This window comes from Aspergillus wentii, assembly GCF_001890725.1.
Source record: "Aspergillus wentii DTO 134E9 unplaced genomic scaffold ASPWEscaffold_4, whole genome shotgun sequence".
Classification (NCBI taxonomy): domain Eukaryota; kingdom Fungi; phylum Ascomycota; class Eurotiomycetes; order Eurotiales; family Aspergillaceae; genus Aspergillus; species Aspergillus wentii.
In genome coordinates this window covers 2,377,144-2,394,823 of record NW_024467835.1, presented here as the reverse complement: position 1 = coordinate 2,394,823, position 17,680 = coordinate 2,377,144, and the positions used below count along the sequence as shown (strand labels likewise).

Genomic DNA, 17,680 nt, shown 5'->3' with positions numbered 1-17,680 from the left:
GGCGTTGAGGTGTCTGGGGAGACGCGTCGGATCGCGGTGTCATGTGATGTGATCTATATAGCATGATGGCACCACTACTCTATACATCTATCTATTATGGATAAATTGAGGTTGAAGTTTAACTTGTTCGTATTTGAATATCTCTGCATTATTTGGACTCATCAGAACGGACATGTTCTTCTTTCTCTAGTCTACGGTTTCTATATATTTGACGGAACTATTCGATAGCCAGTAACTCGAGTATATCAATATGTCGTAAAGTTTCATTATCATTAATATTCATTATAGGTATGAATTACAGTATCTTTTCGCCGTTTCACTCTCATCGACCAATATATACTCAATTGACTCTGCATCAACTTGGCTCTCCTCGAAACCCAACTCCACGAACAGATCTTTGACACGACGAATCTTCTTCTCCGTCGCATCAATCAACATATTCCTGCCCTTCCACTCGAATCTTGGATTTGCTCCATACTCCAAGAGTAGTCGAATGAACTCAGTAGACCTTCTACTCATGGCCAGGAGCAACGGTGGCTCCAGAATCGTGTGCTCATTAGGCCAAAGGTTCTCGGGAATCTTCACGGCATTTGGATCTGCGCCGTATTCAAGCAATAGCTTGGTCATTTCCATGTTACCATCCTTGACTGCTTGCTGTAAAGGCAAGCCGCGCACCTTCCAATAGCCGGTTTGGTTTGGGTCAGCTCCGTTTTCCAAGAGCAGTTTGATGACTTCGAGCCTGATATCTGGGCGGCATTCGAATTGCGCAGCATACCAGTACCCACTGGAATAGGGTAAAGGTCGCTTGTTGATATCAAACCCTCCCGTGTTTAGTAAAAGCTTCATGACGTCCAGTTGGCTAAATGAAATGGCATGGATCAATCCCTTGCATCGCAAGGTCGCTACATCGTCGTAGATATATTCCTCCAAGATGAAGCCAACCATTCCAACATTTCCATCTCGCACTGCTTTCATGAATGCAGCTGCCGGGTTCTTTTTTGGCTTCCATCCTAAGAAGCCACCTGGTCTAGGTTTGTGGACCAGCAATTCCGTATAGGTGTCTTTGTTTCCGCACCCAGCGGCTGCTATCATTGCACGTTGGAAATCCTTCCTATTCCAATAGCCCAAGGGCCCTGGCCTACCGTACTTTAGCAACGTAGCCATCGTCTCTCGATTTCCATTTTGTGCTGCGAAAGTCAAGGGAGCCACGCCAAAGCGATAGCTTACTGTCATGAAGGCCACACCATTCTGTAAAAGCTTCTGCAGCTCATCGCAGTTTTTGTGTTTAATAGCACTGCACACAAGCGCGATTTTCAGGTCGACCTCCGGGGGATGTAGGGATTCCAATGCTGGAACCCCATTCTGAATACTCGATCGATACAGCCAAAAGGACGCAAGCTTGGAGGAAAAGATCTCGTCACACCTAGGCCTCTCCCAATATACTGCATCGATCATCTTTGATATCAGTGCCTCTTCCTCCTTATCCCTGATGCTGTCGGCTCCCAAGGCTAGAACTTCATGCATAAAGCAGGAAAACATAGACTGGTCTTGCGGGTATCGTTTTATCTTTCGATAAAGGTACTGTCGCTTGAGATGCTCCGGGAATGTTGCCCAATAGTGGAATTCTTGTGATTTATCTCTGTATCCCAATCCATCCTCCTCTAGGCGATCAGACTCGAGCACGAGCAACCAGATTTCATCTGCAAAAAATGCTGTATGAAGTTAGAAGATACTAAAAAGTTAATTCCATGGATCACGTACTATTGACCAATCTTGCACGGAATAACTCTGAAAATGGGAGGACTTCCACGGCGGCCTCGAGAATCTGCCGTAGAATTTCTAGTGGTACTCGCATGATATCTTGATAATCGTAGATTGAATAAAGTGGGGATGAAGAAGAAAGAGTAAGCTATAATATAGTTGAGCCCTGTCAGTATAATTGACTCATTCAGCCTTGTGAGGCTGTGCAAATCATCGGCGTCCAAATCGAGAAAATAAGCTGCGAAGTGCGCCACAAAGTGGAGTTGCAGCAATGTTGAATAGTACACCATGATGGCATAGAGTCCATCCCTGTTTCGATCTGGAAATTCAGCAAGGAGAGATGATGCTGTGTGGAGGATCGGCGCCCAGCAGATACTGTTTATTTTTACTCACCGTCAACCCATATTGCTGTGGACAGCTTCAGAGGCAATGGCTGTATCAGATTCCATTAGAAATGACTGGCTTTATGGCTTCATAGCCTCGAGCAATATAAAGAACCAAGAAGGGCTTCTCCAGAACTGCTAGGAGCGCAGTTAATCTGACTTCAGTGGGTGTTTTGGTGGAAGGTGCAGAGAGCCTGAGGCAGTAGAAGAACAGTGAATATGGATGGATCACATGATGTCGTTACCAGACTGCTGCCTCATTTTCTGAATTTGACCACCTTCTCTTTCTTTTATTCCCTAGCATCCATCAAATCTCTGCTGTGACCCACAGATACGATGCGGAGCTTCATGAAAAGGGCCCTAAAGTCGACCAAAGTTCCACCAGATATGATAGAGCATGGTGTCGAACTTTCAGGCTTGACAAAGAAAAGCGTGGAGAAGACCATAAGAGAGATGTGGAAGGCAAAAGGCTCCGATTTTTATGACGCATACATGCTATTCCGATTCGCCAGGTCCAACGGCCGTTACGCACAGATATCCCAAGATGAACAGAGAATCGCTTGTCTTCGTTGTCTTGTCTTTTTAGACAGATCATCTGCAGAACAGGTACTGCAAGACACTAAGTTCCCCGGTAATATTATTCATGCCCTGGAAAAACTGCTAGCTAGATCAGCAATCAAGGAGTACGATTTCACAATATCCATGCTCCAATACTTGCTTGGCTGTTCTAGAAAATTAGCGATGACTTACGCCCCAGAAAATGATTCTGTGTTGAATGTCCTTACCACAGCAAATAGCAACAGGAGCATTGATGATCGGACGTTTGCAATCGCATCTCATGCATTCTACCTTTTGCTCGATCCCGAAGAGATTGTTCGAATTGTCGATCGGGAACATTTCCCACCGGGCGACTTCGACAAACTGGTCGAATTTACCACATCCCATAACCTAGCTGACACAAGTACGGCCCGTATTCGAAAATGGAAACAGGTACCAATGGACGAGATCCAGGAGGTGTTTGCTGCTGGACGAACTTCGACCGAACAACAGACCAGAGACGAAATTGAGATTCGCAGGCTGGCCAAAAGACACAAGATAGATCGCCAGGATGCATATACGGCCTTCTATCAAGCAAATGGAAATATGGGTATGGCGGAAGGCATATGTGCGAACATTGGAAAGAATGTCCAGGAGAGACCCTCCAAAGGAGTTGCGAATGTACCAACCAGAGATACCAGAAGCTCGCCAAATGTCACCGCTAGGACAAGAATAATAGCAGTTCTAGGGCTGGACGAACCAGACGGAATAGGAAAAGCAGCCTGTCCTTCCGTGGGGGATGGGTGGATCGTATCTGATTTCTACTTGTGGATCCATATTCTCCACGGAATGGGCAAATCTCAAAAGTGGATAACAGCCATGAAGCCTGAATATCTTGTGGATAAATATGGCAAGAAGGACGAGATAAGCCAGACAATAGTTGATGACTATGGTCCAGAAGTCGAAAAGCCCATTCAAACCGAATGGGAATCTGGCTTTGTCCATGGTGATCCATGGGAAGAGCGGGTGGTTGTCCTGGACAGAGAATTACTTCCAAAAGTCAAAAACAAGGTTACAATGGGCCCAAGTGGTGTGGCTCTTCGAGATTTCTTCTTACAACATCTAGAAGAGACTATCGCTGAAGCAGCAGAGTCTGAAGATCCCGTTTTGATCCTGATATTTGCTCATGGAGATTACGATTCTTCAGGAGGCTTATACATTGGCTGCAGTGAAACATCCGATACCACAGAAGAAAGCCTCCTTCATCCAAAGGCAATGGAAGTGATATTGGAAAGATACCCCAAAGTTCGAACAACACTCTTCATGACGTCCTGCTATTCCGGAAACTGGGTCGAGACCACTGAATTTCAGGTTAACAGACCTACCGTTCTTGCTGCAACTCAAGCGGATGAAGAATCTTTTGCGTTTGTTTGGTCACACTCCCAGCGACATGCCGGGGGTCTATTTTCCTCCGCAACAATCACTGAGCTTCTTGGCGAACCAGCTGAGCTACCAAAAGATTCAGATGACGATGCGTCTCGGGACTATAGAGAAATGACAAAAGAAATCTTATCTCAGATGTACCGTCTCTGTCTACCAACGAACATTCCGGACTACGGATCAAGTCCGACCTTCTCAGACCCTGAGAACCAAGAAAAGTTTTGGAAACGAACAGGATATGAGCTTCATCATTACAAATCAAATTATGATCAACTCCGAAAGGTCCCACCTTCTGATCCCCATCCGAAAAGAAATAGGAAAAAGTTTGAAGGCGGTTTTAACGATGGTAATCATCCAGATGTCATAGCCTGGAAGGAGCGCCATCCTGGTATCTTAGATGAGGATTACCCCGAGGCCACAGCCTGTTACGGTAGTACACGACGAGGTCTTGATAGCTCAAGAAACATGGACTATCTCATCCGGCGATACATGAAATCGCAGAAGGGAAGCTCCAACTATCTCGAGTCAAAAATGGCGATGAACCAAATTCGTGCCTACTATGACAATGAACTTGACACCCGAAGGAAGATATCTTTGAGAAAGCTACTTATCTCACGGCTAGTTCTGAATAAACTAGCAAACCAATACGCGCTGGCCTTGGATTTATACAAGCTTCCAGAGATCGAAGAATGGGATGTGCGTGATGGTCAACATGCTGAGACTTTCAAACGCTTTACCAGGGTACTCACTGACTCGCGACTTTTCCATATCTTCAACGATGGTAATGTGGGATGCTACTACCGCCGTCCAGCTCAGTACCTAGCTGCCGGCATGGGAAGCGCTGGCTACAACGAACAGGAGGTGATGCTTGCGATAGAAAAATTGAGGGACTTGAACCGCGAAAAGAAATTTACAGATAGTATCACAAAGTACTATCTCAGCTCCGCAGAATGCCACAAGTCCGTGAGCACGCTCTCGACCATCCTCCAGAAAAGCTGGTCCAAGTCCAAGTTTAGTCGCCGCCAGAGTCGCCCAAACATATCGGACATTCAATGGGAGCCTCCAGCTCAGCATAATCACAAAGAGTAGCAATTTGTTTGACATGAGGTGTACTTCACTTGAGCTTGTAGGCAGTGGGAAACTTGACATGAAGTCAAAGATGAGGGCTGCATTTTATGTGGAAAAGGTACTTTGATCTGTTTATGTAGATGAAGTATTAGCCTTTTGTAGGGATTTGCTTTGTTACTGTCCAAGAATGTTATTATTCAATCCATGCCCGTTGGCTCAAATGATTATTAAAAGAATTAGAGATGGCAAGACCCGGGCACTCCATTCGCATCCGAAGATGATTCATATCAACAAACTTCAAGACTAAGCACCCGAACCTTCCGACTGACTCTTGATGCCCTATCAAAAGCCTAGAAGAGATGATAATGAAATTAATCCATTTATTATTAGATATTCCATTCCTAACAGCATATCCGCTCTACTCAACCGCTTCCACCGATTCCACACCTGGGATATAAGACAAGTGCTCCGCCAGATCAAAGTGCAGATTGGCACTAACAAGTCAGTTCTGCAAACCTCAGGCAATGTAGATAACGTACACAATCAATAGAGGCGGACCTTGATCCACTTCAACGACATTTCCACCCCCGGCGTAGATCTTGTTTATGATACTGATGGAAATTAGCTCTTTTTCTATAGTAGGATGGGATGTGTAGTATTTACTCGTCCAGTATCTCAGGCTTGGATAATATGACCTGTATTCCGTTAGTCATCATCGTGAGAGTGATATAAGACATACATGATGACGGATCAGTTCTACTTGTGTCATTATGATAGATTGTGGAGTAGAATGGAGAATAGAAGAGAATGATGAAATGTTCGGAAGGAGGGGTAGAAGAAATCAGTGACTGTTGATGTCATGTTGTTTGGTCTCCACATTCCGCCTCTATGACACTGCTAGACTTGTATGTAATCAGAGACAGTATAATCTAATAGCAGTTATATAACTATGATATTATTGTATGGAATTGAAGATAATAAATAGGTAATAAATAGATACTCGCATGACCGTGGTTTCTCCCCACATAGTTAGATAAGATGGTTGATATCACTGAGAATAAATAATAAATAAATAGAGGTTCTTGGATACTCCATAGCATATCTGCCAATATTTACATCTTACAATTTCATGGTGAAACTGATATGACCAACTAGAATTCCATTGTATTCAACCACCCAGCCTTACTCCACATTTTTAATTCCCGCAACAGCTTGGAGAGTGGACAAGTAGCCTCTAAGATCTATAGGAAAACAATGTATTTGGTACCAAGCCTGAATAGCTTCATGGATTTCCTTATCTAGTGTATTATGTGTAGAATTATTTTACAAAGTGGATAATTGTGTGTGTGGACATAAGTAAATAGGTCACGTGCCCCAACACCACAGTGGACAGGTAATGGGTCTATAGGCCACTAATACACCCCTTCAGGGGTTTATAACTCTGAAGACCCTTCCTAATCTAGTAATCTCATATGTAGGATATAGTGGTATAGTAATGTACCCCTAAATCTATTATCCCTATATCCTTATTCCACATGGCTCTTAACCCCTATGAGTCTTTAAAATTTATGGAATTTAACTAGATTAATAACCTTAGTGAGAGCGTCCACTACTATATCATTAGTTAAGATATGTTTAATATAAATATATCATTCAGTAATTATATCTTGAATCTAATGGTATATAATATTAATATGCTTTATTCTAGTATAGAACTGAGCATTATAGGCCAGTTAGATAGCATTATTACTGTCTGAATTAATATATATAGGTCTGATACCTTTAAAACTAAGATCCTTAAGGATATATGTAAGCTAGAAAGCTTCCTTACCAGCAGTAACTATAGTATAGTACTTTACTTTATATATTAATATTATAATAGTTATCTGAAGCTTTAATATCTAAGAGATTACTCCATGAGTAAGAATAAAGATATAACTAATAGTAGAGTAGTAAGTATTAAGGTAACTAGTATAGTCAGTATTATAGTATCTAATAATAGTCCTAAGCTATTTAACAATGCTATTACTAGTGTGTGGATGATAAATGATTCCCAGTATAATAGTATTCTATAAATAATAGATTAAGATAATAAGCTAGTACATATGGTCCTTTAAGGGGTTAGATATATACTATATTAGCTTACTAATAGGAAAAGTAATGTCTAGCTAAGTTTAAAGCATGATATATATGACTAAACTAATACCTGCTTAGTAGAACTTAATAACAGCAGTCTCTACCTATTTAGTGTTTTTAATAAGCTTTACCCCTTTATCTAGTGGCATTTAGGAGACCTTAGTTAAATCTAGATTAAAAGTATTAATAATATACTGGATAAGTGCTTACTATAATAGTTTAATTAACTACTTTTCTTTATCATATTTAATGTATATCCTAAGATAGTATAATATAGGACTGTAGTTAGAGACCTTAAAGTACTTAGTAATAGCATTCTTAAATATATTAATGGCTTCCTAAGATAGTCTAGTAACTTAAGCATTATTAATATATAAGATTAGGATGACTCTATCCTTTCTAATAAAGAGGCATTTATCTAACTTAGATAGGATAAGACTAATCTTTATAATAGCTTCCTTCTAAGTGAGATACTAGGCCTAAGTATCTTACTTTAAGCTATAGAGTAGTAGTAAAAGATAATAAACCTTTATGCTACTATCCTTAAAACTATCTAGTTACTTTATATAGATAACCTCACTATCCTGGAATTAGCTATATAAGAATGCTAATTTAATATCCATCTACATATAAACATACTTAAAGACTATAATAATAGTAAAGAAGAGTTATATAGTTATTAGTTTAACTATAGGGGTAAATATCTGGTTAAAATTAATACTAGGGATCTATATAAAACTATAAGTAACCTAGTATACTTTATAGTGTAAGATATAGTTATTAATACTAATTTTAACCTTATAAACCTATCAGCTACTAATCATACTTCTACTAGCTAGTAAGTCCTCTAGAATCTATAACTTCTAATAGACTAGGTTATTATATTTACTCTGTATTACCTTATACTAGTAAGATACTTCTAGGGACTGTAGTACTTCTTTATATAATAATAGCTTAATAATACCTTTATAACTATCTCCTTACTTTTCTAATAGGTAGGTAAAAGCAGCTTTAATAAGCTATAGAGCTTCTAGTTAAAAGAATTCTAGATAGTCCTCTATTATCTAGGTAAAGACACCTCTATATATATATAGATTATTATAACCCTCTGGGTCTTCTTTAATATAAGATAGTGGAGTTGGCAGTATATCCTGAGGATCTTAAGGCTATAGAGGCTTAAGCATTACTAGATTATGCTAGTACTCCTAACTAGTGGTTATTAGACTGGTAAGCTCATTATTAGAGTCTTTAATCTTATGGGGGTTATGGTTTAGCACTAGGACCAGTATAGGAGCCTGGTATTCTCTATAATTATTATTAGGACTGCTGTATAGTTCAGGATCTAAACCCTTATTAAAATAGATATCCTAGACTTATTTAATCTTATTAGCTTTAATATCCTAGATAACATACTGCTTGCCTAAGCTGGTGTAGCTAAGTAGTTAAATAGGAATAGCATAGGGATTAATCTTTATAATATTCTTATAATCCTATACTTCCTTTAGAATTATAAGCATTCCTTAATAGCTAAGAACTTATAATAACTTTAAATTAGGCCATTTACTATATTATAGCTTATAAGGGGTGACTGTTTTACTATATACTAGTAATAGATTCTTAAGAAATATAATACCATGCAGTAACTCTGCCTAAAAATATTATAATAGGTTCTAATCCTTTAAAATAGTATATATATATAGTAAGTAAGTATAAGATATATACTCTGTAGGTGCATTTTATAAGTAAGTATAGGCTATAATCTATTCCTACTAGATACTTTTACTGTGAGCCTAGGTTTATAGCTCCTTATTATTAAATTCACTACTATTATTAATATAGTAGATAGTAATTCTAAAGCTAGAGTAATCTACTTCTTCTATATATAGCATTAGAGCTTTAGCTGCTATTATTTTAAATTTCAAGAACTTAACTATGATATAGTTATTATACTAATTAATAAAGAATATCTAGTATTTTACTCTACTAGTATGAGCTGTAAATATATTAATATATCTATTACTAAGATTAATAAATACTCACCCTCCTCATCTTACTAATAGAGTTATTTTTATATAACTATATATAGTGGTAGCATTAATATAGTAGCAAGCCTTATAAGTGTATTTTAGAATTAGTAAGCCAGAAATGTCCATTCCATTAACTATTTTAGATAGATAAATAATATTCTAGATTAAGAGATAAGCTAAACAGTAGTACTAGGTAATTAGATTAACTTAGTCTTTCTTTATAGTGTTGATTTGAGGCTACTAAAACAGTCTAAATATAAGATAGTAGTGTTTTACTAGTAAAGTAAAAGCAGCAGTGGTATGCTTTAGTAGATAACTATTAGAATGCTTATTATTAGTAGGATAATCTGTTAATATTAACAGCTACGACAGGGGTATTTAAGTTCTTAATATTAGAGGTAATATTATTAACTATACTATCTATACTAAATACCTTATAGATATTACTATAGAGTACTAGCTTAGTATAAGGATTCCTATTAATCTATAGTAAATACTGGTTATGTATAATATTACTAAAACTAATTATCTTATTACTCTTAGCATGCATGATAATAACTTTAGTTAGAAGTAAAATAACTACTAAACCCTTCTGGCCTAAGTATATCATTCCTAGTAGATTTATCTTAATCTCTAGAATAAAAAGTATATCTTATATAATAACTTTATATACTTTACCTTTACTATATACTAAGTATAGTAGTATATCACTAATAAATTCTAAGTATATAATCTACCTAGTAGCAGTGTAAATACCACAGTGAAAAGGCTTCTTAGTACTAGGAATATAGTTATCTATATCTATAGTAAGGTAATTAGTAGAGCTAGAGTTAATAATCTAGTTATCTAGCCTAACATGGTTAGCAGTGCTAGTATTAATTTTAATCTCTCTAATTTCATCACTTATGCCATTAAAACCATAGGATTATAAGGAGGAGGAGGTATTTATAACTTTAGTATTAATAGGTGTTATTAAAAATATACTAAGTCTAATAGGACTGTCTTTATTATTATTAATTTTAGTAGTATTAGTATTACTCTTCTTTTAAGATCTTTTATAAGGATACTTCTCCTAATAGTTATCTAATTTATAACTGTTTTTATTATAATAAGTGCATTTCCACTCCTTTTAGACTTCCTATAGGACTTTCTCCTTACTGCCTTTTCTAGCTTTAGTATTACTATTATTATTATTATTATTCTTATTAGACTTCTATTCCTTCTTATTATTTTACTGAAAATTCTTACCCTTTTAGGCCTTAATAAGGTTTATAAATAAAGAGTTAAAGTGTATATATATCTCTTCTTATATTAATACCTAAGTAATACTGTTAAAAGTAGCAGTTACTTTATTATATTATGAATTAAGATAGGAGGTTAAGAATATTTCCTAGGCCTTACCTAGGTTATATAGTAGGAATTAGACCTTAACAGACTCTAGCAGTCTATCTTTCTTATTAAGGCTGTGAGAAAATTTATTAAGTGCTGATAATATCTTTATAATATAGTTAGAGATATTCTTATACCTATTATAATAGGTTAAGATAGTAGTCTATAAACCCTTAAATAACTAGATATCTAAAATAATATTATATCACCTCTTTAATTTATCTTATACCTCTTTACTTAACGCTATCTTAATGACCTTATAGTAAATTATATATAATAATATTAAGTAGATAGCTCTATAAGCCTTCTTATCTAATTCCTTTTAGTCCTCTAATACTTACTTATACTTTTCTAGTGCTTTATTATAGACTGTATTATCCTCCACTTCCTTACCCTTCTTACTACTAGAATAGGTGATATGCTTATCTATAGGTGAAGATAGTTTCTTAGATATACTATTAATAATCCTCTATATAGATTATATCTAAAGGTGAGTTATTATAGCTTCACTCTATACTTAGTAGTTTTCTACACCCACTAATAGAGGTAGTTTATTAAGATTAATGGTATGACCTATCTTAACAGTATCTTCATGACTTAACTAGACTAGAGATAATAGGTGGTGGGATGAAATGACTGACTAAGGTATAAAAAGTGGGTATAGTGATGGGTTTAATTTATATCTAATAAATTAGTAAGCCTTAGTGGCTTGAAATACAGAATCATGATTATAAAAACATAGTAATAGAATAGAGAGAGATAGTCAACTTCAACCAGTTTATCTTCTTTAAGAATCTTAATAATGTTCTAACTCATCTTTAAAGACAGTAATAGCTCTATTTTAAAGCCTTTTTTTTTTCTTTTTTTTTTTTTTTTTTTAACTATAAAAGGGGAAGGTGTGTGAAGCCACAAGGATTTAAAGAGTCCTTGGGCTCATAACCTATAGGAAAATAATATATTTGGTACCAAGCCTAAATAGCTTCATGGATTTCCTTATCTAGTGTATTATGTGTAGAATTATTTTACAAAGTGGATAATTGTGTGTGGACATAAGCGAATAGGTCACGTGCCCCCGACACCACGGTGGACAGGTAACGGGTCTATAGGCCACCGATAAGATCATCAGGGAGATCGGCAACACTAGAACAGTCAGCTCTTTCTGTAAGGAGTTTCATATATGTGAAGGGAAAAAAAAAAATACATTAGCGCATGACTCTCCTCTGAAGGAATAGGCACATTGTTTATATTGAGTTGCGCTTTAACGCTAGTTCTCTAGTCAGCTTTAGTTACAATAGCTAGGTAGTGTGGTATTACTATTTCCAACCCTCAGATTCCCAACCAGCCGGGATGTCAATCTATATTTTATTAGTTGAAAAATGGCTGGTGTATGGTAGGATACGTACACGAGAGCTGAAGGTGGGATGTTCAGAGCTGAATTTGATAAAACCAAAGAGTAATTCCATTGGCTGATCTCAGATTAGTGCCAACCTGGTAACACTGGCCAGATAGGAATACTCGAATCATGGCGATGAATTCAATGCTATAGATTTTATTCTTATATTATTGATTAATGATAAACCATAATTTGCCTCTATTCAAGATGTATCAACAGCCAACACGTCACTTGGGTGGATATTGTATTCATTCAACTACAAAGCTGAGCTGGCTAGCTGAGAGTAACCATGTATCATTCCCTCATAGATGAATAATGCACAATAGGCATATTTGTGGAGATAAGAGGATAGAAATTATTGGTTGTGAGAAATATACTGAGTTATAGAAACCAACACGGCTAATCCTTATACACTAGTGTCAGCTCCACTACCCCTCCTTCAAAATCATCACATCAACACCATAACACCACAACATCAACATATATAAATCAAATCAAAATGTCCCTCTCCACTCTCCCAGCAACCTACTTCCAAGCCGTCGATACCAGAAACATCGACCTTGTCATCTCCCTCTTCGCCCCTGACGCAACCTTCACCGTGGTAACAGCCAACATGACTTTCACCGGCACCAACGAGATCCGGCGCATGTTTACCGATTTCATAGCCAACTCAAAAACCCTCTCGCACACAATCACGAGTCTCGTTGTGGACGAGAAAGCTGGCAAGGTTGCGACGGAGCAGGATTATGTGGGCGAGTCCGTGGATGGGACGAGGTCTGCGTTGCATAATTGTAATTTCTTCGATGTGGTGGATGGAAGGTTTACGCGGGTGGTTGTTTGGATGTCGGGGGCGAGTCCGTTGAAGTAGATTACCATTATCATACTATACTACTGTCTATCATACTATACTACTGTCTATCATACTATACTACTGTCTATCATACTACTGCTACTGTATGTAAGGATATCTTATCTGGAATGCGGGGTTGCGGGGAATTGTCCGCCATGTTACATCTGCGGACTTTTGTCCGCTACAGATCTATCTATATAAGCCACATGTCACATTATTCTCCAAGTCAAGCATCGCAATCATGGAATCTGTAAGTACATACATATAATATATAAACGTATACATTGCTAATACCAGAAGACATTCAACATCCTCGACGCCAGCATCGCCGACCTGCAGCACGCCCTGCGCGCAGGATGGATCACCAGCGTCGAACTAGTCGCGACATATCTCCGCCGCATCAGCGTCTACGATGCATCCGGTCTCCAACTCAGCGCAATCCCACTCATCAACCCGACTGTCTTTGACGAAGCGATGCGTTCTGACGCCAGACGGGCGGCCGGGATCCTACCCATCCGACCACTTGAGGGAATACCTTATCTGGCGAAAGACAGCATCAAAGTAAAGGGAATGACGGTGGCCAGTGGGTCTCCTGCGTTCGAGACGCTGATCGCAACGGAAGACGCGAAATGTATCCAGACGCTTCGCGATGCGGGGGCGGTCTTGCTCGGAAAGACCAATATGCCCGCCATGGCGTATGGGGGTATGCAGCGGGGATCGTACGGACGGGCTGAGAGTCCGTATAACAGCGACTATCTCACAGCAGCGTATGCATCGGGTTCGTCAAATGGGTCGGCCACTGCGACGACGGCGAACTTTTGCGCGTTCAGTCTGGGCAGCGAGACTGTTTCCTCCGGGAGATCGCCTGCGTCGAATAATTCCATCATCGCATATACGCCGTCCAGAGGATTACTGCCACTCCGTGGCGTGTGGCCGTTATATCCGACGTGCGATGTATTAGTGCCTCACACGCGCACGATAGAGGACATGTTCACTGTGCTGGACGTGCTGGCCGTGGTGGATGAGCATCCCGTCGGCGACTTCTGGAACGAACAGCAACTCATCCAACTCCCTTCTATCGAAACCATCCGACCAAAGCTGTTCAAAGAACTCGCCGACCCATCCTCGCTCCATGGAAAACGACTCGGCATTCCATCCATGTTCATCGGGGGCGTGAATCCCCTCCCTGACAAAGTGTGTCTACGCCCGTCTATCTTCAAACTGTGGCAAAAGGCAAAAGCGACACTTGAAGCCTGCGGCGCGACAGTTATCGAGATCCCCTCTTTCCCAGCGGTATCAGCCTACGAAGCAAACGCACACACAGGGAAGCTGGTGACGGTGAAGAACCTCCCTGACGGCTGGAGCGCGGTGGAACGATGCGAACTCGTCGCGCACGCCTGGGATGACTTTTTAAAGTACAATGGGCAGGAGGGGTTGGATTCTCTCGCGCACGTTGATCCAGATAGTATCTTTCCTCTCGCACCTGGTTCACTAAAGGGAACACCCGATGCAGCGAACCAATGCCGATGGAAGGAAATGGTGGACTATCCAGCGAGGAAATACAAGTCTATCAACCACATTCCGAATCTACAACAAGCGCTGAACGCACTGGAAGACGCACGCAAGGAAACGCTGGAAAACTGGATGGACGAGAACGACCTCGACGCAGTAGTCTTCCCCGCAAACGGGGATATCGGAAAAGCCAACGCAGACACCAACATCGACTCATCCAACCACGCCTGGAGTAACGGGGTGAAATACTCGAATGGAAACCGGCCTATTCGACACCTGGGCATCCCTACGATTTCCGTCCCGATGGGAGTGATGGAGGATACGGGCATGCCGGTTAACTTGACGATTGCTGGAAAAGGATACGATGATGTCAACCTTCTTCGATATGGATATGCGTTTGAGCAGGCGATGCAAGGACGGACGATGCCATCGCTTGTGCCTGCGCTCGAGTCGGATATCGTGCAGAAGAGCATCTGCCGTCGACTGACGCCTGATCAAGACTGCATCGTGGTCAACAAACAGAGCAAGAATATTGTGGATTCGACAGTGCATCTTGACATAGAAGGAAGCTCAACCGGTTCGATGCAAAAGATGACCTGCTACATAAACGGCAACTCAGTCGACGCCGCATTCACCGGAACCTCATGGACACTAAAAGCCTCATACCCGACATCCGCCCGAGACAAAAAATGGAGCCGATGGAGCAGTCCGGCATTGACACAGACAATTATCGTGGTGGTGGTGTATACCGCGGCTGGACCAATTGGGGGGTTAATAACGATGTAGTATACCAACAGTTGGACGTCGTATACAACACTTGCGGTTTAGTTAGCAGGTTAGCTTCTTGGCCAGGCCACCACTCGCACGCGATGCAACTGTCGATCGCAACGTGGGCGAATCAGAGCAAGATCTAAAAATGAGTCGGTTCTTGGCCTTTTCTAGTGTTGTTTACACATTGCCTTGTTGGATATAGTTGGTGTTGTTGTTCTTCTGTATTGTTGCGATTGGATGCTATTTATACGATCACAACAAAGTCAGAAGATGAAAAGCAAGGACGTGTTTAATAGAGGATCTTAGACTGTGACAATGCAATGCAACAATCAGATGATAGGCAAGGGGGAATAATAGTTACTTGATTTAATCTCCAGCTGGCACTAATGCAGGATGCATCGTTGCAGATCGATATACTATTGTCTTGGTTACAGGGATCTCCTCACGACACACACATAAATAGCCAGCCCCCTCTTCAACATCAATCAATTCAATCAATTGTCAATTATTCTCAGAACATCAATTATTTAATCATATCCTAATCTAATCACAATGAAGTCCTTCTTCGCCACCACCCTCACCCTCCTCACCCTCACCCTCACCTCCGCCCAACGCCACCAATACCGCATCGAACCCGCCTCTCTCCCCAACACCGTCCTCACCTCCACAAACACCCAAGACTCCATCCCCGAGTTCAAGAAATTCGACGGCACCGTCGACCAAGTCTGGTTCCTCGACAACACCGACGGCGGCTTCACCCTCCAATCGCTGTACTCGGACTACTACCTCAGCTGCAACCCGGTCGAGCGCGGCCACCCCTGCAAACTCTCCAACACCTCGTCCGTCTTCACATCCCAGAAAATCGAGGGCTCGGAGAATGTGAGGATTGGGTTTGGCGGGGAGGACAGCGATCTGGTGCTGACGGTTGAGGCGAAGGGGAATGCGAAGCCGTATGCGGGGGTGGATGCGGATGTTGGGGGGGATGATAGTCAGTCGTTTCAGTTGATTGCCGATCCGCGACTTTAATTTTATCTGGGATTAATTTGGTCATCCATGAATGGGATATTTATGATCCGTGGTATGGATGGATGGTATATGGTTATGATATCATGTTTATATGCAGATTTTAATTAGGCTGCAGTTGCCGTTGTTAGGCAACTTACTATTACTACTATTCTATTAACTATTATTCTACTTTTTACACCAACCAACATACACTCCATTTACTACGTCTACCACACTTACTACTACAGAATGACTATCGAGATCACCATGGACCAGCAACTCCAGTTCAGCATCAGAGAACAGTCAGAGCAGTCAGAGCAGTCCAAGCTCATGCCCCCTCCCCCCATCCTCAACAGAAGCATCACAGGCGACACCGAAAAAGCAACCGACATCGACTCGGACGAAGAATACATCCCACTCCGATGCGACAATAGCATCAAGCGGAATGCAGAGTTTGGGACGGACTCGAACTGTACCAGAGAAGCTATACACGCTATCGAGGAGCTAACCAACGGACTAAAGTTCGACTACCTGAATGCCGTGGATGGATCTGCCGTAGCTCTAATCCGGAGAGCGATCGACTCGCTGAAGCTCATTGGTAGTTGCAACGAGTGCATCGAGTACTTGGATTTCCGCGTCGCACTTCGCAAGCTATGCGACAAGATCGTCGAGCGTGTTTCAACGCTGTACGAACTCATCCACGTCATTGATAGTGAGTGGGAAGAAATGCTCACCTTCAACCCCGATGACTGCGATCCCGATGATCCTGGCGACGAGACCCGATCTGCTGAAGAAGCGGCGCAATTCCTGCAGAAGCGATCTTTCCAGTTCGACGGGGACCCAATGGGAAAAGCAGAATATTTCGGGTTGTTGTACGCGAGGGCGCGATATCAGATTAATCGGTTCTACGACACCATCTGGCATTTGGATCTGGCGGGTTACCCCGAGCACGATGGCGAGGAGTGGCAGGCCATGGATCGCGAGATGAATTCCAAGGCGCAGTTTTTTGAGCAAACCGCAGAGGAACGCCTGGCCTATGCGATCGATTCTGCTTATTAGAGGAGAAATAGATTGGATGGTTTGTAATTGCTATTGCTATGTATTGCTAAGGTGGCTGGTTAGGTTGCAGTTATGCGAGATTATCAAGCGGGAAGAGTTATGAATTTGCTTCCTTGATTTGATTGAATACTCCGCAAAGCAGGGACTGAGCGTTGAGCTAGCTGTGTTAATGTTGCTTGTGAGTCAGATATCACACCGCTGAATATTCGGAGAATATCCACATGTGGAGATAGTGAGGCTATCCGCGTTAAGCAACGACCATCTTGGATATTACTATTGCTACTGCTACTTGCTCCTTGATAATACAATGCGAACCAGCCTCATTTTAAATCATATTAACCATTTCAAT

At 40.8% G+C, this 17,680-nt stretch overlaps 6 protein-coding genes across 6 annotated transcripts; 4 read left to right on the top strand and 2 right to left on the bottom strand.

The window, feature by feature from the left end:
* Positions 1-282: 282 nt before the first annotated feature.
* ASPWEDRAFT_28179 (uncharacterized protein) lies at positions 283-1,855 on the bottom strand (the record flags this gene model as incomplete). Its single annotated transcript, XM_040833103.1, has 2 exons — positions 283-1,712; positions 1,762-1,855. The coding sequence occupies 2 exons, from the start codon at positions 1,853-1,855 to the stop codon at positions 283-285; spliced, it is 1,524 nt and encodes a 507-aa protein (XP_040689231.1).
* Positions 1,856-2,450: 595 nt separating this feature from the next.
* Positions 2,451-5,430, top strand: ASPWEDRAFT_40753 (uncharacterized protein). Its single transcript, XM_040835397.1, has one exon. The coding sequence runs from the start codon at positions 2,481-2,483 to the stop codon at positions 5,208-5,210; it is 2,730 nt and encodes a 909-aa protein (XP_040689230.1). The 5' UTR covers positions 2,451-2,480; the 3' UTR covers positions 5,211-5,430.
* Positions 5,431-5,564: 134 nt separating this feature from the next.
* Positions 5,565-5,995, bottom strand: ASPWEDRAFT_40750 (uncharacterized protein). The gene is made up of 4 exons (XM_040835396.1): positions 5,929-5,995; positions 5,853-5,884; positions 5,729-5,800; positions 5,565-5,683 (listed from the first exon to the last, which is right to left on the bottom strand). The coding sequence occupies exons 1-4, from the start codon at positions 5,956-5,958 to the stop codon at positions 5,608-5,610; spliced, it is 210 nt and encodes a 69-aa protein (XP_040689229.1). The 5' UTR covers positions 5,959-5,995; the 3' UTR covers positions 5,565-5,607.
* Positions 5,996-12,633: 6,638 nt separating this feature from the next.
* ASPWEDRAFT_172355 (nuclear transport factor 2 family protein) lies at positions 12,634-13,002 on the top strand (the record flags this gene model as incomplete). Its single annotated transcript, XM_040830928.1, has 1 exon — positions 12,634-13,002. One exon carries the CDS (start codon positions 12,634-12,636, stop codon positions 13,000-13,002), a length of 369 nt encoding a protein of 122 aa, XP_040689228.1.
* Positions 13,003-13,225: 223 nt separating this feature from the next.
* Positions 13,226-15,282, top strand: ASPWEDRAFT_172354 (amidase family protein; the record flags this gene model as incomplete). Its single annotated transcript, XM_040830927.1, has 2 exons — positions 13,226-13,234; positions 13,285-15,282. The coding sequence occupies 2 exons, from the start codon at positions 13,226-13,228 to the stop codon at positions 15,280-15,282; spliced, it is 2,007 nt and encodes a 668-aa protein (XP_040689227.1).
* Positions 15,283-15,819: 537 nt separating this feature from the next.
* ASPWEDRAFT_28176 (uncharacterized protein) lies at positions 15,820-17,331 on the top strand (the record flags this gene model as incomplete). Its single annotated transcript, XM_040833102.1, has 2 exons — positions 15,820-16,255; positions 16,409-17,331. 2 exons carry the CDS (start codon positions 15,820-15,822, stop codon positions 17,329-17,331), a joined length of 1,359 nt encoding a protein of 452 aa, XP_040689226.1.
* Between the last annotated feature and the right edge of the window lie 349 nt (positions 17,332-17,680).

Bases quoted from the DNA above. Each gene is read 5' to 3' on its own strand.
- ASPWEDRAFT_40750 (XM_040835396.1), bottom strand. From the start codon at position 5,958: ATGACACAAGTAGAACTGATCCGTCATCAT. The intron at 5,885-5,928 runs GTATGTCTTATA...AACGGAATACAG, and splicing joins TAGAACTGATCCGTCATCAT to GTCATATTATCCAAGCCTGA. The intron at 5,684-5,728 runs GTACGTTATCTA...CTGACTTGTTAG, and splicing joins GGTCCGCCTCTATTGATTGT to TGCCAATCTGCACTTTGATC.
- ASPWEDRAFT_40753 (XM_040835397.1), top strand. From the start codon at position 2,481: ATGCGGAGCTTCATGAAAAGGGCCCTAAAGTCGACCAAAGTTCCACCA.